The sequence below is a fragment of the Dromaius novaehollandiae genome, chromosome 4 (assembly GCF_036370855.1).
Source record: "Dromaius novaehollandiae isolate bDroNov1 chromosome 4, bDroNov1.hap1, whole genome shotgun sequence".
NCBI classification, from domain to species: Eukaryota; Metazoa; Chordata; class Aves; order Casuariiformes; family Dromaiidae; genus Dromaius; species Dromaius novaehollandiae.
In genome coordinates, this window is record NC_088101.1 from 62,879,027 (window position 1) to 62,906,758 (window position 27,732).

The 27,732-nt window shown below is 41.2% G+C and overlaps 2 protein-coding genes across 4 annotated transcripts in view; both read left to right on the forward strand.

The window, feature by feature from the left end:
- SMIM14 (small integral membrane protein 14) overlaps window positions 1–3,477 on the forward strand; it is a 55,451-nt gene extending 51,974 nt beyond the window's left edge. For all 3 annotated transcript variants that reach the window (XM_064511268.1, XM_026093650.2, XM_064511269.1), the window contains one exon: window positions 325–3,477. In XM_064511268.1, coding sequence (XP_064367338.1) covers window positions 325–357 — 33 coding nt within the window. In that variant the 3' untranslated portion in view covers window positions 358–3,477. The remainder of the gene's footprint in view (window positions 1–324) is intronic.
- Window positions 3,478–10,513: 7,036 nt separating this feature from the next.
- On the forward strand, window positions 10,514–27,652 carry UGDH (UDP-glucose 6-dehydrogenase). The gene is made up of 12 exons (XM_064511271.1): window positions 10,514–10,736; window positions 10,980–11,148; window positions 13,599–13,700; window positions 15,206–15,406; window positions 15,505–15,702; window positions 15,920–16,067; window positions 17,081–17,175; window positions 20,408–20,538; window positions 21,279–21,412; window positions 22,709–22,800; window positions 22,884–22,994; window positions 24,520–27,652. Exons 2-12 carry the CDS (start codon window positions 10,987–10,989, stop codon window positions 24,628–24,630), a joined length of 1,485 nt encoding a protein of 494 aa, XP_064367341.1. The 5' UTR covers window positions 10,514–10,736; window positions 10,980–10,986; the 3' UTR covers window positions 24,631–27,652.
- Window positions 27,653–27,732: the final 80 nt, after the last annotated feature.

A 27,732-nucleotide genomic window follows, 5' to 3' on the forward strand; every position in this document is an offset into this window, starting at 1 on the left:
TCTGGTTGGAACAGTCTTCTTCAGTATAAGGGAAAAATCACAAGTTTTGTAGAAGTAAATAAACAAAATTACAGCATGAAACTATGGGAAGAGCATCTTTGTCCTAGATGTGGGATGGTGGAAAAGTCCCTATTGAGGCAGGAAACAGTATTGTCGTTTGATGCTCGTGTACTCTGAATATTGAAAGAGATAGTGAAAGGTCTTAAAAGAAAGCGCTGTGTTTCTCTTCTGAGTTCTTTTTTTTTTCTTGCTAAGTCCTCTGATGTGAAGCACTGTTTCTAATCTTGTGTGGGCTTTTTTTCTTTTCCTCCTTTCTTCCCTTAGGGACAAGAGCCACCAGCCCCACCTGTGGACTAGAGCTTTCAGTATTGGAAAAGTTCAGCAGCTAAAACCTTGCACGACCAAATGAACGAAGTGACCAGATTACTCCTAAACCCCATTCAATACTGTTTTCTTTTCTCATTTACATAAAGCAGAATTATCATTCAGCAATTATCTTCATGAACTGCTTTTAGCTACTTAAATTTTAAGTTAATTTTTGCTTTGTATGTAATTACCATTTCTAGTAGGTGATAATTTGATTAAATGATAAGGCGTTACAGGGATTTTTTGGTTGTTATTGTAACTGTGGATGTTCCACTCAGCTTCTTTCTGTTACAGCAATCTTAATTTCTTTGCAGTGGTTTCTGGTACTCATTGAAGGAAAGTGAAAAACCCTGTGCATCTATAAAAATGGAAGGTTACTGATCATTCTTCAGATTAATCCCTATTTTTTCTCCACTATATTTTTGAGAGTTATATTATGATTACAATCATTAGTTTAGTGATGTGGTGAAAAAAAAAAGAAATTATTTTGTATTTGCCCTTAGTTCAAAGCAGCTTTTAGTCAGGTCTTTGGACTACTAATATAGTTTTCAGGATTGTTAGCAAAAGCACGGATTGTCCACTAGAATTAAAGTATGTGTGTATGCATGCAAAGAAGTGAATGCGATAATTGCCACTGTCAAAGCCTTTGCCTATATATTGGGAACTTTACACAAAAGATTATACCACCAAAAATGAAATTAACTTAATCTTTTCATTAATAGATGATATATTGCATTCAATATGTTGTCAAAAACAATTTATTCCAAAAGCTAATTTGTTTACTTATAGATTTTATAAAAAGAGAAATCTAGTGACAAGAGCTTGGTAGAATTTTCTGTCCTGGATATAGCCTTTTAATAATTAGTATCTTTATAAATTTTTAGCCATGATGTAATGGACAGGATGAAATCATACCAACAGATTACCACCTTCTGAAATACACACACGTAGTGGATGTTCAGGTTTTTTCACCTGTATGTTATCAGCAATTCTTAACATTTCATCCTTATTTACTGGTTGTAATTGTAGAATAACAAAATTGCAGGCAACCATATAGGGCATGTCTTTTCCCTCTAATATTTGTGTGTGTATGTGCGTGGTGTGTGTTTGTTTGTGTTTGTGTGTATGTGTGGCTGTGCACATATCTGTGCACATCTCCCATTTTAGCAAATGGGAATGACTTTTTATGTACGTTAATTTAAGGACATTTTAAAGATGTACAGAAAAGTGACACTGTATATTTTTCTTGATTAATTTGAAAAAATTAAGAATAATGTAAAGAGCATTTTTATGTTACCAACATGGAGCTTCTTTCTTTAAAGGTCAGTAGAACAGGCGTATGGGAATTCAAAGCCTTGCTCTACAAACCTTTATTTCATGAAGATTTTAGTTATGGAGCTGAAGGGACTAACTGTTCACATGCATAAAGGTTTGTATTAATGGGCTCTAACAAAATCTCACATTGGATCCCATGGCTGATAACAGGGTTTTCCTCCTCAGGGTAAATGACAGGTCAGCTAAGCATCCTTGCAAGGAAGGGTACAACATAGACCTGAAGAAAGGCTTCCGTAATTTGACATGATTGCCCATTGAATTTCTGTGGAACAGTGTTCTCCCAAGCAATACATGGGGGCACATGTTAAAAACGAAGAGCGGGCCAGATGCTCTCAGTCACATCAGTGCAGTGCCATGTAAAGCAATGGAGTTGCAGCCGAGAAGTTGAGAGCATTTGTCCTACTGTGTCTAATGGTGTACAGGCCACAAACACTGTGTAAAGATGTCACTGGGACATGCAATCTGACTGTGCTTGTTTTTTGCCTTCCCTGTACATTTGTGTTTGGGATAGTAGTTTGAACAGAGTGAGTAATACAGCATCATTTTGTTGAACCGACAAAAAAACATAAATAATCTACTGCACCGGCCTTTTCTCCGAGAGCTTTTGGCCAGAATTCTTCACTATTGGATGCATAAAACAAGCTTCTAATTGATTAAATAACCAACTAAAACAGGCTTCGTTTCAGGCAGAGGGAGCCGTTCCTGGTCCTGTTGAAGTCGGTGAGATTTACAGCAGATGCTCCTCACTTCTAAGCATCATTCTTGCTTTACTTAAATGTCTGTGTAGGTATTTGCAAAACTCGCCATGTGCATCCAGCTCTAATGGCCCTGGCAAATGAACTTTTTGTTCAGAGAAATGTTGTTTTACATTTAAATGAAGTGTCTTTGCTTGAAATTCTTCTAAGTAATTGTCCCAGTGATTTTATTCCTGTATGCTTTCCTCATGTGAATTGCTATTTTAAATTTTCTATGTAAAAGAAGAACATTGGAAATATTTTATTGTAAAATGTTTTACTAAAGAGCCAGGCCACTATCCCACGTCAAAATGTATGCCTTTTAAATTCAGAGATCCTCACTTCAGGACATAACCTTCAGATCACCACTCTTTAATTAAAGTAACTAATTATAGGACTGTATTTTGCCACTCTTATTCATGTTAAATAGTGCCTTACTCATCAAGTAGTTGCACTGAAGTTTGTGGGACTACTCTGAGATAATGTACTAGTAGTAGCTTTAGTAAGGGTGGCAGAAATCTGGCCTTTAGTGATGTAGTTTGCGATGAAATAATTGTATCATGGTTGCAGATGTTTATGGTAAATTTTGAGAAGTGTGGAAGAGATTAGTGGGATGTGAAGCTTCAGGATATGATTAATTGTGTAATAAGGGGTTTAAGCTCAGTAAGAGACAAGTTGTAGCAACTACTTGGGAAGTACGGAGGACAGTTTACAATTATACTTTAGCTTAGAACTTTGTTAAAATGATAGTATTTTTAGTCTGCTTAACACAATTATTATACTCTGAAATGAGAAATCATATGTATTCATGTATTGTCTGCAGATCACTTAGCCTCGTAATGTTCATTATTGAAAAAAGAAGAGTGATGATGTGATGTACCTAATGTAAATTGGTGGTTTAAAATGTCTGAATTATGCCAAACAAAAATCATCTGTGCCATTTGCAGTTTCCTAGTGATCTTTTACTGAGTACTTGGAATGGGATAAAGGGCTTGTACTATGCACTTTTTATTGACTTAAAATAAATAGCAAACATTAGTAACCTTTTGTCTATGTCTGTTAGATTTTGTCTAAGATGTAGGATTGCACCAACCTACCAATTTCTAAGCTAATTTGAAATGATCTAAAAGTAAGTATCAGTAAAATCAGTGTCATTTAAAACTTTTAAAATGTGAGTTCTAACTTTTCTAATGCACACGTGCTTTCTATGGATATCTCAACCAAGTCAGAATAATCATAAGCATTTTGAGATACTTCTGTGACCAACACACATCTGAAGCCAAATATGCCCATTATGTTACTTCATTTTTAGATCAAATCCTCTTACCTCTGGGATTTGCAATCTATTATTTTCTAGCCCCAGTTCTTAGCAGTGACATATTCAGATCCCAGAGTCTGCATATCTGCGTTGGACTGTGCAATACTGATAAACAAAGCAAGGAATTGTTGGTGCTTGGAGCAGTTTGCCTTGAAGGAGAGGGTGGTACGATGCTGATACAAGGGCTCTGTCTCCCCGGCGGTGGCTCAGGCCGCCCCAGAGGTGTGGCGAGGCAGGAGGGGAGCACTCAGGGGATGCTGCGGTGGATGGGGGCAGCGCCTGGAAGCCGGGGGGACCTGCTGCTTCCCGCTCAGACCCCGCGTTTGGGGCATTTCTGTGTTAACCCCGGGGGGGGGGGGGGGGGGCCAGAAGGGAAAATGCCGGGGGAGCATTAGGGTTTCAAATACCCTGCAGCTACTCAGAGATAGCGGTAATAAATAGCAGGGAATCGGAAACACAATCTCCACTTAAATGCTGTAGGCATTCCGCTCAATTTAGAAACTCTTAATCAGAAATCATTAATGCCTGCTTGTCAAGGTTTAACCTTTTTCTAGAACATGAGGTTATAAATATAAGTAAACCTCCTAAATTAAAACTTAATTTCCTATTTCAAACCTTACTCATAAATATACTTGTTAAAGCAGTTGGCAAGGATACACATGCCTATCGTGAGAAGTCACACAGAACGGAAATGAGAAAAACATGAATTTACATTCACTCTGCTGAATTGATCCAAATGAGGCCTGGCTGCTCAAGACTGAGCAGAGAAGATTACTCTGCCTCAAAGCCTGAAAAAATTCTATGCTTTATAGGATGTTTGGGAGAAATATAAGAAATCATTACAACATGTTATTCCATTAACGTGAACTGAGTTCCTCGGAAAAATGTACAACTTCAATTCTTTTCTCTTTCTGCTCCTACTTGTTTAGCAACAGTCAACAGCCTACAGTGCAATTCACTGTGAAGCTGTGGAAACTTGGGTGGGGGGAAGTAGGACTGTCTCCTGGTGAACCAATCTGGTGGGCTGTAAAACAGCACAGCTCCAGAAGTTGCCCAGAATTAATGCTGATTGACATGAACTGAAGATTTGGCCATTTCATACATGAAGAATAGTTGAACCTGCGTTATTTGATCTTGTATCAAAATTATTGCCAAATCCCATAGCAGACACTTTGTAATGAAGTTAATAATTAGAATCTGGCTTCTGCCTTTCCTTTTTAGCATGTGCAGAAAGCAGTGCTAGTTAAAGCGGCTGTCTGGAAGAAATGTATTTTACTAAATTGTAATAAATTATTAATTTGTCACAGGTCTGACTTTTTAAAGGTTTCACTCTTCTTGCTTTTATGGAAAATGATAAAATATTTTACACAATATTGATTGAAAGTACAGCAATAATTTCTAATCAGACTGACGTGTAGCAAGCTTAAAAAATAAGTCTTCTGCGTATGTGATTGTTGTCATTATGACCTGCAAGCTACAGATACTGAAGCAAAGAAATACATTTCTGTGACTGCAGCTTTCAAAGACTTTTGACTGTTTTAAAATTCTTGATGGCTAGTAATTTCACTTTACTAAAAATACCCTCAAAATCAAGGAAAAGATATGAGCCAAGAAAATGTTTCTTAAGTAGACTACCAAAAAAATACCGTATGACATTCTGAAGGTCACAAGCATTACCTCAATATAAAAAATTAATCTTGGAAAAGATGAAATACCTCAGTTAACAGCAGAACTTGGAGACAAAATGATAAATGATAAACTGAGTATGACTGGTGAGAAAAGGATCCGTAGAAGCCATTACAGGACAGGATACTACACCAAGCACTGCATGCAATATATACAAATCTGCTTTTTTATTGTTGTTTTTAAGAGCAAAAATCTGGTTTCTTCAGCTCTCCCAGCAATTTCATGCAGCTTTGTTTTCCATCTTCAGTTTCATATAGATGAGATAGAAATTCCAAATAAGCATTTTTCCCATTTTGTCAAACTTCATAGCTTGCGACTTGAATCACAAGTGCATCTTGTCTCTGACACTCCTCTGGTTGTATACTTTTTTTGGGCTTCAGTATGTAGGAGGAAGAGATTAAGAGAAATTTTCTTTTAGCTATTCTGTAACAATGGATCAAATCCTCACCTTATTTTATGTGAATAACTGCTAAGGCAATAGGACAACTAGCTGAGTAAAACCCTTGAAAGGAGTCTTGCAACAAAATGCTTTCTCTCCAAGAGAGCTGTGATGAAAAATAGTTCCTTATCTGACTGTTCTTACTTCCATTGCATTAGTTTTTAGCATTTAAGACTTCTTTATTGTTTTTTTTGAAATGGTTGTTATGCCTGAAATGTCTCTCCTGTTGGGAGATTTAGTATGCTTCATATCCATAAAAGCAATTCTGCTGCCCACAGCACTGCTTCTGAAGGAACAGCTTTGATGTCTGGTATAATGTATGTTGGTTTTCAAAAGAACATTGGAAGGGAAAAAGAGAGGTATTTACTAAACAATAGATAAGACCTTCAAATGTAATCGTGCCTGGGAGGAAGTGTGAATAATTTCTGTGTGTACTGAAAGAGAGATTTAAATAATCTAATTAAAAGAAGGTCATATAATGGAAGACAAAACTTTGTCATGCAAGAACTAAAGAAAGGGATTTAAAAGGACTTTCTCATCAGAATTTTCAGGCTGCTCTTCCTTTGGTTTTGGGAGGCTTTTAATCCTGCATGGCTTTTGTGACAGTGTCCACAGGTCCAGCTAAAATTATTGTCCAGATGTTCTGGGCCCTATGCAAAAAGACGCAGTAACCCTGGCCAAAAAGATCACTGCATTTTGGGACAAATTTTTACCAATAATTGCAGTTTGGAGTGCTGGCTGTTGCTCATAAGAATTCTATATTGGATTAATCATAACCTATTTGGGCTTTTAAAGAGCCAGACTGCAGAGCAAAGTCGACGCTGCGGTGAGCTGGGAAGAGAGGAGTGCACGGGAGTGCCAGGCAGAAAACGCAGGCTGTCTTTCGTGACAGCTTGTAACCATGACTCGAAGCAGCGACTGTTATGGTTGGCTCTGCAAACGCGTAGGAACTCTGGCATTCAGCGGGGCAACATCCTCGCCAGCGTCCTAAACCGGCGTATGGTTTATAAAGAAAACCCTCTGCAGCTGTTTGTGCCCGGGGGAGGAACCCGCATGCCCAATCCCACAGAGCCCTGTGTAATCGACTTAGCTGCATCTCCTTCCTTTTTGCATAATAAAATGCAAAGCTCGGTCTCAGCTGCTGAGCCAACTGGTCTGTGGACATGTCTTCTGGGCGCTCGTGCCTCACTCTGGGACTGCTGCCGAGCCCCTGTCACAGAAGGGATTGCCTCATGGCTGCGCTGTGTTGAAAGTTAAAAAAGGGTTTGATGGACACTGGTGTTTGTTGAATTTGTGTCAGATGTCAGTGTCACAAAGTGGTTACAAAAACACAGCTGCCTTTAGTTAACAATCAGCTTAAGTCTGCTAGGGAATTACAGTGGCACTACACGGTCGCTAGATAAAATACATAAAACTTCTTTCACATCCTGGGTCCCTCGATTGCTTTTCCCCTCACCTCCAACATCAGTGTTCTGGCCGCTAGGTTATGTCATTGTGCACTCTTTGCACATTGCTCTTTTTTTTCTTCCTTTCCCCTCCCTCCATCCCCCAAACTCTTCACAAATCATTTCTCACTTGCACAATGGCACAACTTGCGCAGAAGAGGTGAAGAGTGTCCCGGCCAGCCACCTTCTGCCCTCCAAGCGCCAGCAGTGAGGTGGTTTCTGCAAGGGGCGGCAGAGAGGGGCGTGAGCCCTCTCCTATCTGTTTTGCAGAGAGAAAAGAAGATAAAAACAGATCTTGCACTGGTGCATGCTGTAGCCATTAAGCTATTATATTAGAAAGTGGTTACTGCTTTCATTAGTCAAGCATTTGAATGAAGCGGTCTTAACACTTCAGATTGTGTGGAGCTCGGTCCTGCTGGGGTGAGACTGGGTCGGACCACGCATTAGAGATCAGGCCTGCGAGAGCATGTAGCAAGGGGATTGCTCATGTTCAGGATCAGATCACGCTTAGGTATGAGACAGGCACCTGAGCTGCTCAGGCCCCATTAGATTGAGGCAGCTCTGAGCACACACAGAAGGAGACCTTTAGGAGACTTAAGAAAACATACTGGTAAAACTCGAGTATCTTTTGCTCTTATAGGACTTTTGGAGTCCATCTGCTAAGATCCTCCATGGATTTAACATTAGGTTGTTAGCTCTATCCTATGTGTATCTGTATCCTAAAGCTCATAAACACCTTTAAAAAATGCTTGTTCTCCTCAAGCAGGTATGTATGGATTACGATTCCCTGACCCTCCTGGGCATGGATGCTTCCACGCATTACCATTCAGGCTGTTAATATCAGGATCTGGAAAGACAATCTCCTGGCAGGATATTAAAAGCAAGCAGTGCTCTCATAAGTATAGATTACTTATAGTTAAATTATTATGCAAATGATGGCCTTTAAAATGTCAAATTCTGGCTGAATGAAACAGTGACTAATCACTAATCCTATCAGTAGCCTTCTCAGCTGTGATTCCAAAATAAGACAGAGGAACTTAACTGAAAGAATGAAGAATGCGATGAATCCTATGGGGAGGCTCCCGACCTACTTTGCAATGCATGAAAATTATTAGGGATAGTGAAAATCCCTTGTTGATGCTGCTGTTCAACTCACTGGACACTCTGCTAAGATATCTTGCAGCAATCAAATAAGGGAACATTTTAGATTAAATCTTGCGTTAATACACATACTAAAATCATAAATTATAAAGCCAAACTAGACTACTGTGAGCTAATTTGACATCCTGTATAGCATGGGCCACATGATTTACAGTAATTACTTCCTTTTTGCACTAAAAAATATCTTTTAGAAAAACTTTCCAGAAATGGACAATCTCTGCAGATGGTTTCAGTGGTTACTTATCCTCACTATTAGAAAGCATCCATCTTGAATCTGAGTTTGTAAAGCTTTGATTTTTAGCCATTATGTTTCACCAAGTAGAAGGAATGGTCGTCAAATTTCTGTTGCGACAAGACATGGGCATGGCAAAACTTCATTTTACCTCACCTGATTTTTAGGCATTGTCTCCCAGAAGGGAACTGATAGCTCTGAGTTAAATACACAGACTCCCCACGCAGGAAAAAGAAAAGGCTTGATGCCTCAGAATGAGGTCGAGATCGGCCAACAGGCTGAACAGGGAGCCACTAATCTAGTCAAGAGGCAATGCTAAAGAAAAAGATATGTCTGAAATCCCATTCCTCATGTTATTTAGGTTATTGACTCTGTTCTGCAAAAGGATTCACAGCCTATGCTGAGTGAGCCTTTAAAAAATGGAGCAGAACTTGCCCTTTTATTTTAAAATGTGGCTAGCAGTGGGCCTGCCTCATCTGCTTTGTCCTGACCTAGGGCTGTTTTCCCAAGCAGGGTGCTTCAGAAGGTCCAAAGGTATGCCCTGAACCTTTACATAAGTCTTATGGCCTCTGTGCAGTGTTGCAAAATGTGGTACATATTGGTCTATGATAGGTCTGCCTGAACCAAAAAAGAAAGAAGGAATAACCAATAATTCAGAAGTTAGACTATGAAAGTGAGAGCCAAGCTCCATGCCCTTTTCGCTCAAGCGACTTCCAGTCCCCGTCTTCCACCCCTCAGCAGTGCCCTAAGCAGCTGAGCGGAGGCTGTGGGGGAAACCAGAGCAGCGCCCCCCTCTTCCCGGCCGGCCGGGCAGTTCTGCGAAGGGGAACGCAAGGGGCGTTCCAGGTAGTCTGTCAGCGAGGGCTGCTTTGCCTAGGCTTGGTCTTCCTCGGACAAGGATGTGTCCAGAATTGAGACATCTGTGCAAATCAGCGATGAGACAAGGCATTACTTGTTCTCACTTCAGCATAAACGGGGTGAACTCCTCACCTCCGTCTGGCAGCTCTTGGCTGACCATGTCAGCTCCGCGAGGAGGTGCAAACTTGAGCAGGTTCTTTCAGTGGAAACACGCATCTTCACCGTGCAGCTTCAAAGGGACCCGTGAGCGAGAAGGAAAAGACTTAATTATGTAGGAAAAGACTCTTCATGTATGGAAAGATCACATCCTCCAGAGCCTTTTATCAATTGCAGAGTGAAAAATAGAGACAATGATTCCGCTCTCTTTTTAACATCCTTTAATATCTACCCAAGAAAATGCCATGGAGGAACAAAGCGTGTTATTATTAGCAAGCATATGCATATATCACTCTCTGATTTGGCAATCTTTAACGCCGAATTTGTACTCTGTTCAAAAAACCATAAATGACCACAGCGCTGCAGACACAGCAATAACCCAGCGTCTGCACGTCCCGGAGGTTCAGCGCAAGCGGGCGCGAGCGGAACGACAAGGAAAGGAGGCCGGAGGCTTCTTAAACCCTTCTGCTCCCCAAGTCAGATGAAGCCTCCCGATAACACACCACACGTTTGCAACCGGGATCTAAAACACCGGACTTCGCCGTTACCCGTCCGTGCGCTTAACACTGCGCCTGCGTCGGCAGCGCGCTGGGCCGCAGTGGGCGCACGGCACCCCCCCGGCCTGCCCTCCCCGCGGCCGCCGAGCCCAACCGCGCGGCGCCAGCTGCGCCCGGGCGCCCGGCGGCCCCTGGCCGCGGCGGGGCGGGGCGCCGCGGAGGTGGCCGGCGCCCATTGGCCGGCGGCGCGGGGGGCGGGCTCTGCACCGCCCTCCGCCCCGCCCCCCCCGCGGTCGGCGCCCCCCGCCCGCGCCTCGGGCGAAGGGAGGAACGGGGCCGCGGGCGGGGCCGGGCCGGCGCCCGCGCCACTTCCCGAGCATGGAGCGGCCGCCTCAGCCCTGCGGCGGCCCCTTAAATAGCGGCCGCGCCGCCCGCCGCTGCTGTGTCGAGTCCTGAGCTGCGGAGCATCCTCCTAGCCGACCAGCGGCGGCAGTAGCGCCGAGCCCGCCGTGAGTCTCCGCGCTCGGCCGCGGCCTGGAGCACCGGGGCCGGGCGCTGCCCGCGTCGCGGGGCGCGCGTCTCGGCGCCCGCGTCTCGGCGCCCGCGGCGGGGCTGTGTGCTGCCGCCGTCGCGCCCCGCTCCGCAGCGGCCTGTGGGCGCGGCGGCCCCGGCGCTGCCGCGCGGCAGTTTCTCCCCTCGCGTTGTCCCTCGGCGGCTCCGCGGGTAACTTGGTGCCCTGCGCCTCCCCCCAGGGCGATCATGTTCGAGATCAAGAAGATCTGCTGCATCGGGGCCGGCTACGTCGGGGGCCCGACCTGTAGCGTCATTGCCCAGATGTGTCCCGAAATCAAAGTTACCGTCGTAGACGTCAACGAGGCTCGGATCAATGCCTGGAACTCGGACACGCTTCCAATTTATGAGGTAAATCTCTCTTTGTTTTTTTGTGGGTTTTTTTCCTGTTATCTCGTTCCTTCCAGCTGGTGCTGCCTTTGCTCGCTTCCCGCCACGAGGTGCTCGCACATGTCCCACCGCCTGGTGCGTGGCGTGGCATGTCCCGAAGGAAGGTTCTGGAGCGGTTCCACATGGCTGCTGGTCACTACACTGCGCTTGAAATGACCCTCTAATGATGTCACATGCTGGAGGCTGTTTCAAAATTGCATGCTGAGGGCGTAGCAAGGGAAAATGTAACTGTTTATCTAGTGAATTGTGCTAAACCTTGCTGACTCTCTTTGGGGACCCCAGTACCTACAACTGAATGAGAGGACTGTGTTATGATTAAACTATCTGCTATGTTACAGCGCAGTATTTATGTTTCATATTGGGTGGTAAACAGTATTCCTATTCTGAATACTGCTGGAATCCTATCTGTGCTGCACATCATAACTGTGTAATAAGGTGGGGACAGTCATGTTTGAATCATATTCTGAATCACTTACACTGAAAACCTCCAAGCAGAAAGACTAGGCCAGATTAAAATGGCTTTTAAAAGTATGCTGTCACTTTTTTGTCACAAAAGTACCTTAACCTGAAGATAAGTCAGCATTTTCTATACTTCTCTTAGCACTTCATACTTTTCTAGCTTTTCACCCTTAAAGAATAGCTGCCCCTTTTTTCCTTCATTGTTTTATGAGATAAAGTTGTCATGAAAAGAGACTCTGCTCTAGGTTCAAGTTCTCTTTTTCAATGGGAATGAAAGTTTGTTTTCACTTGGATTCCTCAAAACAATGTGTTTTGCTTGATATTAACAGTTACTTTTTTGCTAGAATAAGTCTTCTGAACCCTGTTTGTGCTGCAACACCTTTACAGTCTTCTAAAGTTTCCTCAAATCTAAACCTATAACGCATGACTTCTTAAAGACAAGTAGATCTCCTTTGTCCTACATTTTTGAAGGAGGAGGTTTATAATGCTCAGATTAGCAGGTGAGAAATGAATAAAGTTCATGAGAGCAAGTACTCTGTTTTGTATTAACACTGAGACTCTTTGAACGAGTTAAAGTAGAGCTAGTCTTGACATGTTAGGAAAAACAACAACAAAATAATCTTTTTCCTGGTGGTGTCCTTTGCTTACAAAGAATGTACAAAAACTGCCAAGAATGAGTTCAGGCAGTTGTAAATTTGAGCCATTGCATGCTGAGGGTCTTCATATTTTTATTTGTTTGCTTTTTCTCTTGCCAGTGTCAGGAGGGACAAGGACATTCTTTTGCTTTCTAGTGAGCTACCTTTCTATCTGCCTCCTAATAAAACCATTGCTGGCATGTTTGGTATGGCTTGTAGCACACATTATTTCCATTTCAGTTAAATATCTGATATAAAGGTCAGAGGTAGAATAAAGTGAGACAGCAAAAATGTCTCACTTATGAAGCAAAAGCTTTCCTCTCTTCCTCCAGTGAACCTTTGCCTTTCTGGCACTTACTCAGGTATCTCGTGTCATGATAGGCGTTTTGTACATTGGAGCTTTGATTACTAGGTTACAGGGCACAACTTTTATTTTCAAACAAAAATAAAGCTTTTTTTTTTTATCTCTGACAGCTACACTTGAATTAAATCATCTCTGTAGATCATTCTCATACAGAGAATTGCTCATGTGCATGTGGTCTTTTATCACTCTTGCCTGAGTAGGGGGTTGTTAAGAGAAGGGAATGAGTTCTGGCACAATGCTTCTCTGCACGATATCTCATCAAAGGGAGACAGTGATTCTGCCCATGGTAGGTGTGGTTCCATGATAGACTTAATCTGTTCCAAACATGGGTGGTTGCCGAGAGGAGTGGTTTGTGGGGTTTTTTTCCTCTCTCTCTCCCCTTTCCTATGTCTTTATGCTGCCTTTCTTACACTGGATCCAAGTCAGATCAGCTTGTTAATTTGGTGGAAGAATTTTTTGGTGGGTTAGTTTGCATTGAATCAGTTTGCTAGATATGATGTTAGGGAAATGGCAGGAATGTATAGAGAAAGGAGCTGGGATCACCTCTTCTTGTTGCAGCTTAGGACATAAAAGGTAAGACTTTGTTCTTAGGAATCTACTTAACATCACTTTACAGGTAGTTATTTAATTGTTGCTCATGGTAATAAAATTAAATATGTACATAAGCATGTCAATAAGTGGGGCCTAAAATCTGAGGTGCAAATAGCAGCTCAGCCTAGCTGAGAAAGTCTAGAGACTGTGTTTGGAGTGTCTCTTGAATAAGAAGGACTTTTATTCCCCCCCCCCCCCCCCCCCAATCTACAGAAGTTTTACTTTACATCTGGAAGTTTAAAGAATGTGTCATACTGAGCACAAAAGTCTGTATGTGAAATGATATGCTGTCTATTTGTGTATGTAATTTACTTTCCTTCTAACTGTGTTAACCTTAAGTACTTTTCTTTCTGCTCTTTCAGCCAGGGTTGAAAGAAGTGGTAGAATCCTGTCGAGGAAGGAATCTCTTCTTTTCTACCAGTATTGATGATGCCATTAGAGAAGCAGATCTTGTATTTATTTCTGTAAGTTTGGGGGGAGGGGGAGAAGGCTGGGTTTTGTGGTGTTTTTTTTTGTTTGTTTGTTTCCTTTTGAGGAGAAGGGTGGTGTTTTCCTAACAAATCAATGTGTCGATATTCTTATGTTAGGGAGAGGCCTTTGTTTTGTCATGTTTGTTCATTTGGTGATGTAATGTAATTATGTGTCAGATTCCCCCTTATATGCTGTGGTGAAAGGATTAAGTAAACTTTCTATTTTATTTTAGTTCTGCAATTATTTGTCTGCTTAAGCCAGTAGGGTATTTAGTAAATTGTATTGGGCTCCAAGTCAAAATGACAATGTGGATGTTTAGCTAGGGGAGGGTGTATGGAAAGCAGGATATAGTGCAGATCTGTCATTGTAGTGTCCTACTAAAGTTCATAGAACAGGTATAGATTTATCTGTATTGGGTGATTAGGTGATACCATTCCTAGCTGAGATGCAAAATCATGCACTATTTACTGTGTTACAAAGATGACTTAGTTTTAGAAGTTTTTAAAACCCAGTGTATTAATGGGAGACGGATGGCAGGATCTTCCTTTGATACCCTTCAGGAGGCTTTAATATTTAAGCTGTTGGCACCAGGAAGGAAGGGAGTCAGTCAATTATGAACAGTGTAGGCTTTTGCAATACAAAAGGCTGTTCCTAACGCAGAGTCCAAAATAACTGATTAATATTCAGCTTGATAGGCCACAGCCCAGTTATTTTGCTGTTTCTTAAATGCTCTTTTCTTGAGATCCTCTCCTTTGTGAGACCACCTCAGTACAGAGCGCTCCAATTACATTTTTCTCCATTTTTTTTTAAGTCTAAAATGAATGCTGCTTGACTGGATGACTGCTGCTAATGCAGCCTATGTATTGCAACCTGGATTCCTGCCCTTGGCTGCTTTTCTTTTTTTTAAATTTTTTTAAGATGTTCTGTGTTTTACATGTTGTTGCTGTTTCTACTTTAAGCTTGTAATGAAGAGGACCCTCTGTATTAATCTAAATGATGTGTTTTCCCTCATGTTGCCTTTTTCTCTATGTTCTTCAGTATAGCAATATCCAGCAGCTCTACGCGTGGCTTTCACTGCCAAGTGGGTTTAAAGCATAATTGCCTTACTAGTTGCAAGATTCTTCTGAAGTGAACTTCTTACATTTCTAATATGGGAGAGGAAACAAGAGGTGGTTGTCTGTGGCCATGAAGAAATTATTGCTGTCTCCAGAATAAACACTAAGTTTTACAGAAGCCTGTGGAGCTGCTATGAATTACTCCAGTTTAAATCCCATTTGGTGAACAGAGTCTAGTGAGCTTTCTTTAGAAAACACAATGGGTAATTGACAAATCTAATAGCTGTTTGTCTGCTATGGTAACTAGGGTAATTCTGGTGTAGAATCAAGCTGGCCTCTGAGAAGTAAAATGTCTGTCATTCCTAACAATTTCACCTATTCAGTAGTTCCTGGGTGATAAGAGTCGTCCCCTGCCCTGCACCCTCCAATGTGTTTGTAACTAGGTTAACACTCCAACAAAGACTTACGGGATGGGAAAAGGCCGGGCAGCTGATCTGAAATACATTGAAGCATGTGCTAGAAGGATTGTACAAAACTCAAATGGCTATAAAATTGTCACCGAGAAGAGCACAGTTCCAGTACGTGCTGCAGAGAGCATTCGTCGAATATTTGATGCTAATACTAAGCCGAACTTGGATTTGCAGGTAAACATAATCTGAGCTGTGGATTTAAATGATGGTGGTCTTGCTCTTATGTGTTACTTTCTTAATCTTTATTTCAAACTTTATTTTTGTGCCTGCAGGTGCTGTCCAATCCAGAGTTCCTTGCAGAAGGGACAGCGATCAAGGACCTGAAGAACCCAGACAGAGTGCTTATTGGTGGAGATGATTCTCCAGAAGGACAGAAAGCAGTCCGTGCTCTGTGTGCTGTCTATGAGCACTGGGTACCCAAAGAAAAAATCCTCACAACCAATACCTGGTCATCAGAGCTTTCTAAACTGGTTAGTATAGCTAAGTACTACATCATTTTGCTTAGAACTCATTAACTGGTATTTGTGTTAACTACATATATGGCTGTCATTTTCTGCTGTTCCCATCAACAGAGATATATAGATACTAAAGTAATACCACTTCTTCTGGTACTAACTCCATACTTGTGTACAGATGTCTTGGCTTCTAGAAGAGTTAAGTTCTCTGTACTGTGTTTTTTACTTACAGGCAGCTAATGCTTTTCTTGCCCAACGGATCAGCAGCATTAACTCGATCAGTGCTCTGTGTGAAGCTACAGGAGCAGATGTTGAAGAAGTGGCAAGAGCTATTGGAACAGACCAAAGAATTGGAAATAAGTTTCTCAAAGCCAGTGTTGGTAAATGAAATCTCTCCCCTTCTGAGCTTTTGCCCAGGAGCACAGTAGGTCTACTAGTTTTGCTTCAAAAGAAGTGCTGTGATAACTTAATCTTCTGAAGCATAAGAGGATGAAAATATTACTGTGGAATACTAGTATAAAACTGTTTTTCTGTTATAATCTCAAACATGAGATTGCACTTGACCCTGACAGTCTGAAGCACAAGAATTTGGAGTGCATGCTTTCATTCAGTTCAGATTTTGATATAGAGAATAAGATGTGATAGAAGTGTTGATCAGTACAAAAATCTTAGTTTCATGGAACAAGACTAAAACCTATCTATACGGCCACATTCCTGATGCTAGAAAGAAAGATTTTTTTTGTTTTGTTTTTTAATCACCTTGCTAAATGTAATCTCTTTCGCAAGTTTCTAAAACAGCGAAAGGCAGATAGTAAATATGTTTTTCAAAATGACCATTAGGTTGTTAGAATCCTCTTCGCAATGTGTTGCCTCAGGGACTCTGCTGAGCAGACTTCTAGGGGATGAGGATCCTTCTATTAATTATCTCAATTGTCCTTTAATCAGCTGTGGTGTTCTTTGGTTCTTGATTATGATTAGATGTCCATTTTGAAAAACAAGCAAAAGGTTCATCTACTTACTTAAGCTGATATATTCATCTGAACCTCTGGGTGGTGGAAGACCAAGCCCAGGAGCTTGTCCACCCAAAACTCCAGAGGCTGTCTTATCACATCTTCACTTGAGATTTGGTTAATTTCTGTTGATTTCAGCAGGATTTGGGGAAGGATTTGGGAACTTTGGTAGCTGACAAAATAAGTAGGTTCAGGAGTCAGACTTTAGAAGCTTCTGAAGGCCTTCATTTGCTGAAAAGAATAGCAACAAATTCTTGGAAAAACTGTAATGCTATAGGAATGACTGCTAAACTAGTTGATTCTGAAGACTTGGTTAGCAGAACAATATCTTACTGGTGCAAGCCATAGGTGGTTTTTTTTTTTTTTTTTTTTTTTTTCTCCAGGATTTGGAGGCAGCTGTTTTCAGAAGGATGTTCTGAATTTAGTCTATCTTTGTGAGGCATTGAACTTACCTGAAGTAGCCCGCTATTGGCAACAGGTATGAGGTCATCACTATTATTTTGTGACAAGTAGGTTGTTTCTTCAGTGTGCAGCTTTCAAGCATTGTGTGCATATTCTCTGTGCCTCAGTATTAACAATTGAATGCCTTAATGTTGACAGTGTGTACGTTGTAGGAGCCTCAGCCCAGCACTAGCCTTTGAAACTTATGGGTGCTTAGGCTTTGTGTTTGAGGAGAATTAACTGAAGGAGGATCAAAGCAGCAATTGGATTGGGAGGTTGCCTAGAAGTAGTGGTAGAAAATCTGAAGTACAGAGATGGGCCTGGACTACTCTTGAACTTTGTCCACTTTGAATTCAGAGCTTATGATCTTCTCCTGAGTGTCTATTCCTATAGCTTCTCTTCTAAAAACTCAGCAGAAATTGCTATTCTTCTTGAATTGGTGTGGTTGCTGGTGTTCCCTAGTTAATGTTAGGAATGATTAAGAAGGTGTGGATGCTTTTGAGCCTGGTACGGACACAGTGATACTGGGATGGTCAGTCTGTACTGGCAGGTGCTACTCTACTATCTAGTGAAAGTACCTTGCTCCCTCTTTCACAGTCCTCTGGACTGAGGAAGCTGCTTTGATATACATGGTATGGTGAGAACTGCTTTGTTTTTTTGTCCTGACTGAGGCTGTGGTGATCAGGTACAAGGCTGCCTGGAAGGTACCCTCAGACAGCACTGCTAATTTGCCTACCTTATTATTCATTTTCCTCTTTCTAGACCCTCCTTTTGGCTGGCCTTTCCCTCCTTTTCTCTGACCTAGTCTCTTGCCAAAATAAACAGTCCAGCCATAATTACTTTCCCACCGCTAGTCCCAGTTTAGCCACATGCATGCTCAAATTTAGTATTTCTTATTACCTAGGTAATTTTGGTCTTGCATGGTACTGTCGATATGGTTACCTAGTACTGCTGGCTTTGTAAGAATCTGCTCCCCAGAAGATCCCCAGTATTCCCCTCCAATTACCTGAAGTTTGGGCAGTTCTCACATATCTCTCCCTTAAGCACTTGTGAAATCAGCCATCCCTCCTTTTTGTCAGCTTCTTACATTATCTGTGATGTCCAGCAGTTTTTCATGTTGTGTCCAGTAGCTTTCTATGTGCTGTTTGATTAGCATAACCTCAGGTCTGGGCCTAGTCAGCAGCCTAGTACGTGCTCACAGCTCTAACAGCTAAAGCTTTGGAAAAGGAACGCATGGGTTTTATGTTGTCTGCAATCTGAAGAGGTTCATATTGTCATCTTCCTTCAAGAATGCCCTTCATCAGGATAGACTAGTCTGTGGTAGACACAATTGCAATCCTATCCAGTGGAGCTTGGACCTCTGTGCACATGTGTCCAGGAGAGATTTGGTTGAACACATGGGACTTGATGCATTCACAGGGAGGGAAAGAGGAGGAGGAGCCCAAGGTTCTGATATCTTCTCTAGGAACTGCTGTTTTCACTTGGTAAAAAAATACAAGCAGACAATAGGCAATTCCTAGAGCAAGGAGCAGCAGGAGCTGCAAGAACTAACAGCACTAGCTGGGTAATATTAATGTGATGAGTAGTGAAAAACTATATTCTCTTGAAAGAGACAAGGGACAAGTTGGTTTGGCACTCTCTTGTTTGAAATCACAAGGATGCTCCTCAAAATGCAATCCAGTTGGTATTTTGGCAACCCAAAGGCCTAGAAATGTTGGTTTGTCTGTGGGTGTGGGTTTTTGTTCCTAACAAAAGCCAGAAGAGTTGCATTTTTTTAATGTAAACTAACTAGTTCAAAGCATTTAAATGCTCTCTTATTCTGCTTCAAGAACTACAGTTTATTAGCTGTGGACAGATCAGATGGTAGAAAGAGTTACTACTGAATTAGTATAGAGAGTCATATTTGTGTAATGCAGCCCCCTACCTGCACCTTCTGTTTTCTCAGTAACACACTGTCTTCTTGCAGAGGTCTGTGACTGCTGCAGCCCATGCTGGTCAGGTCACACATGTGCACCTCTATAACCAACCCCTTCTTCGTGGCCTGAGCACTGCACTGTCAGCAGCCACATCCCATCCCAGGGCATGCACATGGGAGACTGCAGACAAGTCTGAGGACAGGGTGCTGAATCTGGAAGATATGCTAGTCAGAGTGGCTCCAGAAACCTAACTTCTATTGTGTCTGGTCTTTGGATATGACAGGGCCAGGGCATGCCTACACAAAGAAATAAGCTGCATAAAGAAATGCATCCCCCTTACTCTGTCACCTATTATCATAATGTTCCCTTACTCTGCTGGAGTGCTTAAATCTCACTGCTTTTGTCTGTCTTCCTCAAAGAAACCTGGTTCACAAGTACCATTTTTCTGTATTGTTTGTACCTTGTGTTCCGCAAGCCACTGCTAAGTCTTGAAAGGCTGAAATCTGTTCAAAATCAGGAGGGAAGCATAGTTCTCTCCAGTCTATGGTAAACTTTGACTAGTTGGGAGAACCTGACTTCCCTCATCTAGCAGTGGTCTGGGGTCCTCACTGACCAATGTTAAGGGTTGGGGATCAAAGTATGAAACAGCCTGGGAGGAGAGCTTCAGAACAGTCAGCCTGATTGAACCCACTTTTGTTAGTGACAAAAGATTTAAGTGCCTCACTGTTGCTTATAACCGCACTAGTTTTGTGCACTGAAATCTGTTACGATGTGTATAACAACACTTGACAGTTGTCCAGCCATGGCATGTGGAGAAGTGTTGGTCTGGTGATGGGATATCCTTGTGACATTAAGTACCCTAAAGTTACCATTTTAGAGACCTATGTAACACTGGAACTGCTTTCCATGTTTCTGCCTGAACTTGTTGTGTGCGATTGGTGTGTATGTGTATAGTTGTTTTGTTGACTTGGGGGGGGAGTGGAGGGCGGGTATTGTTTGTTTTATTTTGTTTTTTTTAATCCAAACAAAAAAAAACCTTTAACCTTTGAAGTAGATAAAGTGAGAAAGCATGCACATAAACAGACATCTACAGTCACTGATTGAAATAAGATACAACTCAAAAACCTGTAAATTAACTAAACTTATGTTTGGCTTACTTATGTGGTAAAGATACTGAGTAAAGATACTTGTTTCTTCCCCAGTCTCTTAATATTAACTTATCTGGCTAGCTTGGCTTGAACGTTTTTGTTAAAATCATGTTTCTGATAAGGGTGTTTCCTCAGTGATTGCTAATATGATCAACTTGTTTGAAAATAGCCCTCTTCCAAACAGTCATGTCTTATATGATTTCAGGTAATAGACATGAATGATTATCAGAGAAGAAGATTTGCTTCTCGTATTATTGACAGCTTGTTCAATACTGTCACTGATAAGAAGATTGCTATTTTAGGGTTTGCATTCAAAAAGGATACTGGAGACACAAGGTAGGAGAGCAAACTCAACTCATTAATGTGACTTCCCTACGTTTATCACCAGCTATGCAGTTAAAAACACCAATTCAATTGTTAATTGAATTGTTAATGAAAACAGATCAGATAAGGGGTCCTAAACCTCTTGTGACTGAATTGGTTTGTAACAGTGGTCCATATTTCTTAAATGGGGAAGGCAATCTATTCTTGGTCTCTAAAACTTAATGATACTTAAATGATAATTGGTTGCATCTGGTCCTTATTGCTTGCATAAACTAGGATAGCTTTTGAACACAGTCCTTCCTTTCTTTACAGTAATGCATGCAAGCATTTTTGGCTTTGGCAATTGGGAGTCAGTAGCAGAGCTTCTGCCTTGTTTCCCCGAAGGCAGCTGTTCTGTTCGTTCTTATAAAGGTTGAATGTGATAGAGTTCTCTTTGACTGGAGTTTGCAGGGCATGCTAACGGGCATGACACCTCATTAATTATGCTCAATCAGAATCCTGGGGTTTAGTATCTATCTTATGCATGATTCAGTGAAAGAGATGTAAATTTGTTTTTTGCATTACCCTTCTTGGCCTCCCACAGGACTTTTATTTTGCCATTGTTATGGATTATCCCTCAAATGTGTAATGCTAGAGCTTTTATACTGGCTTAACTTTAAACATATCTCATAGGGTCTTTTCATGACACTTCAAGACTTTTATTGTTTAGAACAAACGATCTGATTCTTCAACTGGTTGATTCACTTCCCTAGAGAGTCTTCCAGTATCTACATTAGCAAGTATTTAATGGATGAAGGAGCAAAACTCCATATCTATGACCCTAAAGTACCTAAGGAGCAAATCATCATGGATCTTTCACATCCAGGTGTCTCAGAAGATAACCAAGGTAGGAATGCTCATGCAAAGTTTCTTTCCTGGAAGAGGCTGGAAGAAAAAACAAAAAAACCCCAGGCCTTGCAAACTTTTAGAATAGGTTAAATATTAGAAATTCACTTTCACCATGGCAGTGATGTGCTGCTGGTTACATTTTTATTAGCGCAGAGATTTGTCATAATTCAGAAGATTACTGTAAACTCTCGCCTCTCTGCTTAGCATTTTATGGATAAATGCTAACTCTACCAATGTTTGTGGTGTGTGCTTTTTTGTCAACAAATATTCATTTAAATGTGCACAAAGAATTTCCTGTGTGTAATTAAAAGAAAGAACAAAGAGCCTCCAACAATAGGAGGGGCTAGCGTTACTCTGTCCACTTCTTCCTGTCCAGAGCCTTGTCTTGCTGTAGTTCTGTCTTGCCTATCTAAAGTAGATGTCACAAAATAATTAATATTCACTGTAGAACACTTAGTTTCCTCTTCTGCTCTCCCAGTATCATCTCCCATTTCATCTTTGCCCTTCAATTCAAGAAGATTTAAAATAGTCATTCACAAATAGGGGTTTTGTGGGGGGTGTTTTGGATCTTTGTTCTTTTTTCCTAGTGGGCAGGGAAAGAATGGAGATGACGTGCGGATAGGGAGAAGGATAGGTGACCTTTTTAGAGGTAGAGAGAGAATGAGGGAAAACAGGCTGTGATAAGGAAGAAGGGATGATACTCAAACCTTCCAAATAGACCTGGTATGGCAGATGCGTTCGGAGTGAAGGACATGAATTATTTGACATGCTGGGGGAGTGAAGAACAGTAGTAGCCATTAGAGGCTGGAGTGCTTACAAGGGGCCCTTGAATTAAAGGGGGATGGAAGAATGGTCCCCGGGCAGGTGCTGAGTCAGTCAAAGGATGAAGGCAGCACTTGAAGTATGCACTGAGCCACGTGCATTTTCTAGTGTAAAACAAGTGTTAAATAGCAAGTGTAGTGTGCTGCTGTTGTATGGGCAATGACCTTTATGAGAGTTGGCATTTGAATATTAGATAGTAACTTCCATTTCTAGAGATGCTCTTAACTGTTTAAATCAAATTGGAATGCTTAATTTCAAGTACTTAAGAGTCCTGGCTTTATTCAGATGCCAGGTATCAGCTGCTATCATTGGTTTTAAGTGACAAATTTCTTGACTGGAAACAACTCTAGATGAGTGACCGGGAACTCTCCTTGTTTGAGCAGAGCAAAGAAGGAGACTATCTTGCCAGGAGTGTGCCAGGTAGACGCCAAAGACCTGTGCAGAATGAAACCTCCTTTTCCTTCTGTTACAGTGTCTCGACTGGTCACTATCAGTAAAGATCCATATGAAGCCTGTGATGGAGCTCATGCCCTTGTAATCTGCACTGAATGGGACATGTTTAAGGTAAAAATTGTTTTCTTCAGTTCAGTTTAAAGATACAAAGAGAAAGTGTTAATTATTCTCTCTGCTCTATTTGCCCTCTACAGGAGCTGGATTATGAGCATATTCACAAGAAGATGCTGAAGCCTGCATTCATCTTTGATGGCAGGAGAGTTCTTGATGATCTTCATAATGAGCTACAAGTCATTGGTTTCCAGGTAACCAGCTGGATTTTCTTCTTGGTTTGGTTGGTTGGAGGGGGGTGGGGTGATGTTAGTGTAACATCTGACAGCCCCCCCCCCGCACTCTTTTCTCTTTCAATTTTGCCTACTGGAATGATTGAGTTACAAGAGAGAACCCTTCTTAGGTGAGGCATTAAATGTAAAACACTTGTTCTTAGGTCTCTTCACTAGTTCACCTTTCCTCCAGTGCCTTCCTGTTTTCTAAACTGATGCTCTGTTAAAATCCAAGCTACATCAGAATATTCCATCAACACTCAGCAGTGTAAGCATGTCTGGGAAAAGTCATCTGTCTAGCACTTCTAGTAGAGACAAGATGCTTGACTAATACTGAAATTGCCAAATCTCTGAATCATCTCCTAGTAGAAGCATCTCAGTCAGTCATGAATTAGAGCAAAACCTAGAAGCCAAATCGGATGCATGTTTTGGCTAAATTATTTCGTTTTACATACTCCTGAGTATGGCGATTACTTGCATAATGGTCATAGGCTTTCCCTCCCTCCCCTCCTGTTTTTTTTTCTTCCTTTGCTTAAGCTAAGCACAGCTGTTACATGAGCCTATTTACAAACAGTGTACACTGCTTTTACCAGTTAGGTGCTGTGGTCACATGGTGCAGCTGTTAAGGGCAAACATAGTTCATATAGCTGACATGGCTGCTTAAATAACCCTCTTCAGAGGGTGCTGATGAAACCGGGTAGTTAACTCAGGTGTCTGCCTAGAATATCAATTTTCACTAGATTTCTGTTGAATTTATTCTTTAGGATTGTCTCAAGTCACATGGAAAGCACCAAAAGACAACATACTGTATTTAAGAAGAAAGCTACACCTCCTCTCGCTTACTGGGCATCTGAACTATTTCACTAGTTGGCATTTTGGCCTCTGCAAGCTCTGCCCTTAAGTGATTTTCGTTAGCCTGATCTAGGAATTGGTGGAACTTGGCTTGCTTTGAATTTCGTAGTACTGGGTGGGGGAGTGTGTGCGCATGCACATGCTAAAACTTCATACGTACTTTCTTTCTTAAATAGGGTTGACTACCTTTAGCCTTTCAAAGTTGTACTTTTTTTCAAAAAGCAGCCCTTTCCATTAAGGAAGAAAGATGTTTACCTATCTTAATTTAATGGATATAAACTTTTAAACAAAGGAAGCTAAACCTGCATTTTCTGAATACCCAGGCACTTTTTATGATATTTATACTGTTAGTTCTATGAAAGCTGAGGCACATGAACGTTTAAATTACTGAGATGCAACTATTTTAATATCATGTAAAGCGGGAACCTATAAGAGGCTTTTGTTTTTTTTCGTTTTTTTTAAACTCTTTGCACTTGTACTCCGAAAATAGTCTCTTGGCACACTGTCTGTGTGCTCTGAAGGTTCTATTTTTCCAATGTTAATTAAAAGTAGTCATGGCCCTGGATTAAGTTCATAGATTTCATAGATTCCTAATAGCCTGACATGATTCTGTTAGCTTGCCACAATCACTTGCTAACTGTATCTTCTCTTGCAGATTGAAACAATTGGGAAGAAGGTGTCAGCCAAAAGAATCCCTTTTGCTTCTTCTTGTGAAATTCCGAAGTTCAGTCTGCAGGACCCTCCTGTAAAAAAACCCAGAGTGTAACTCTTAGGTACTGGAGGAATTCTGTGAACCTTCTTAGTGATATTAACTGTAAGCCTATGCTTTTTTTTTTTTTTTTTTTTTAAGGAAAGATATTTTTTTCATAAACTGAAAGCCATTTTTACACTAGAAATGGTACCTGGTACATGTGAATTCAGTCTACTTTCAAATCTCTATTTTTATAATTTTTTTTTTTCAGTTACTGAGGATGGTACAGACCAGTTTTTAATAATGAATCAATGTTTAAGTGGAAAAAAAATTACCTTCAAACTGCAAATTTCTGCTTCCAGAAACATTCCTAAACTGCACTTTAAATATTTCAAGTGCTATGAAAGCAAAAGAAATAGAGAAGCTTCTTTTTACTTTAGTCCAGCTATGGACAGTGATCAGGAGCTTAGTTGGTCTCTGATTATAGTTTACCTCCAGGGTAACTTTGCCCTGTTAAATGCTTGCTTTAACCAGCATTGAAGTCAAAAAATGTTCTAAATGAATTCAAGATTTGGATTGAGCCCTAAAATAGAGCTGACTGCAATAATAATGCCCTGATCCTGATTGGGATCAATGGGCACTGATAAAATCTAAAGTGACTGCTGGTTTTGGGAGACCAGATAGTTCTGCAGAACTTCTATTGTGTAGTTAATGACAGTGGACTAGCAGCTATAAACTGATCTGCTGGCAGGTAATACTTTTGATTCTTCATACTCTTGCCCACATTCCACGTACAGCACAAACTATTGATTTAATCAGGTTCCTGGGCAAATTTTCCTGAATTACAGCAGTGTAACCCATCAGCCTCAGCAGAGGAGCATTCTGCTTGCTGCTTGTTTGAACACTGAATTTAAGCAGAATTACCTGAAATTAATTCAATATCAGTCCAAGTAGAAAGCAAATATTGGCTTCAAAGCTATCTGGTGTGGGTTTTTTTTTTTTCCCTTACTTTCTGCTTGCATACTTGAACTGAAAGCAGGTTTCCTAATCAACCTGCAAAAATTATCTTCTGCTCCTAAGAAAAGATTAAAAATACAAATTCATCCCCATAAGTCAGTCAGCTTGCTACCTCATGTAATTAGCAGGAATGCGTTCTTCCAATGTTATCTTTATACTTTTGCCTTTACTACTACTTTATTTCTACTTTTTCTTATTATCCCAATTGGCCAGTGCTATTAAATTACTTGGGATGGCAAAGTTTGTGTTCAGTTTGTTGCATGGGGTTGTAAAATGGAGGGGAGGATAAAGACAGATGACTGAACAGGTTTCAGACTGAAAGGGACAGGAACCTCTCTGCTGAATAACAGTAGTGTTGGGATGTTTGAGAACTGCCCTGTAACTAGTCACATAATACCTTCTGTATTCATTCAGTGGAAAAGTATGCTACATTAATAGTTTAACTAAGAGCACAAGATCTATGTCCTTTTTTGCTAATAAAAATACTACTACTTGCTGAAATGTAGACACAATTTACTATCCTAAGCTTTAGGATAGCTCTCTGAAGATTCAAGGAACATGTATAACTTGGGTAGATAACATGGGACAGTGTTATTTGTTAGACTGGCTGCAGTTGCTGTACCCTCCAGCCAGATGCTTTCAGATTGTGCACACCTCAATGGCTTCTGTGTGCAGACTTGCTCTGTAGTGAGCATGCAGTACTGTGGGCAAATACACTTCAGTTGTTTTGTCCCACTATTGTAAGGCTCTTCTGTGAAGTCAAAATCAGTGGGAATTATAGGGGACTTAAACTCATAAATTGATGTGTTGACTTCCATCATCATATCTCCTCTTACTGATTCAGTTTTCATATGGTGCTCAGAGCAGGAACAGCCCTGTGATAGAGTTGAGGTATTTGTGTATTTAAAAAAAAAAAACAACCAAACAAAAACCCTAATCAAACTCTAGTCTTGTGACTTACCCCCCCCCCCCCCAACACACACACACCCTCACACACCCACATGCACACACAAATAACAGCAACTGAGAGGACAAGCTGGTTACCTCCTCTTGAAGACTAAGAGGAGGATATTGACAAGTTGTGCTTGAAGGCTCTTGTCTTTAATTATGTACAGGGCAGCACAGCACTGTTTCAGGGCTCACCTCATCAGGGAGGTGAGCAGGGACTCCAGAAAAATCAGGATAGCAAAGCACAGAGCTGTTGATAGTAGCATCTCCATGTGGCACCTGTCCTCCTTAGGCTGAAGTGGACAGATGAGCCATTCACAGTGCTGCTCCTATTATGACTGCAAGAGCTGCAAGGCTGGCCTATGTTTGAGGCTTCCAGCAGCTTTTCACGCATCACCTTGGTGAAACTGTGGAACTGGTTGCTAGACACACGTTCCTGTTTTCTGCTTCTCCTGTAAATTGAGGTGAAGCCTGGAGAGTGACTTGCGGCTTAATCATAAGGATCAATAAAGAATGGGGGAAGTTCATTTTGGTGGGATCTCTTTAATTTGCATTTCTTAGGAAATGGCTGAGGGGGAGGCAGATGTCTTTGCAAGAGCAAAAGGGGTATAACTGGTATTGACATTCCTCTTGCTTTCTGGGAAAGTCAGCTTGCTCGGTTACTTGGCTGCTGAATCCTTTTATTGGACACTGGGGTTGTGGGATGGATCACATTTAATGATGATCTGAACAGCTGGTGGTGTATGCCTTTGGGATACCGGAATATTTATCGCGCACGTATGTGGGAGAAATTCACCACAGGCCAAAAGAAAGAGCTTCAGAAGCTTCTGCAGCACCATGAATCACAAGCCATCCTCTTCAGAATAACAGTTGCTAGGGAAATAGAGTTGGAGATGACTTGCATTCCTGCTTTGAGAGTTGGAGCTCCCAAGTAGTGCAATGCTATAGTGTGGTGGTTTTTGTGTGTGTGTGTGTTTTCTTTTTTTTTTTTTTTTTTTTTTCTTTTTTATGCTATTGAATTTGTGTCTATGGGATCTTACAGTTCTTGTCAAGAATTATGGGAACTATATGAGTAATGAACTTCTGTATTCTGTTTTTTATGGGGCTTTTAATAAAATGCAATCCATAGTAACACTGCTTTTCATCCCAGAATTGTGAATGCAACACTTGAAGCAAACCCAACTTTAATACCAGCCTATGAATTGTATGCTA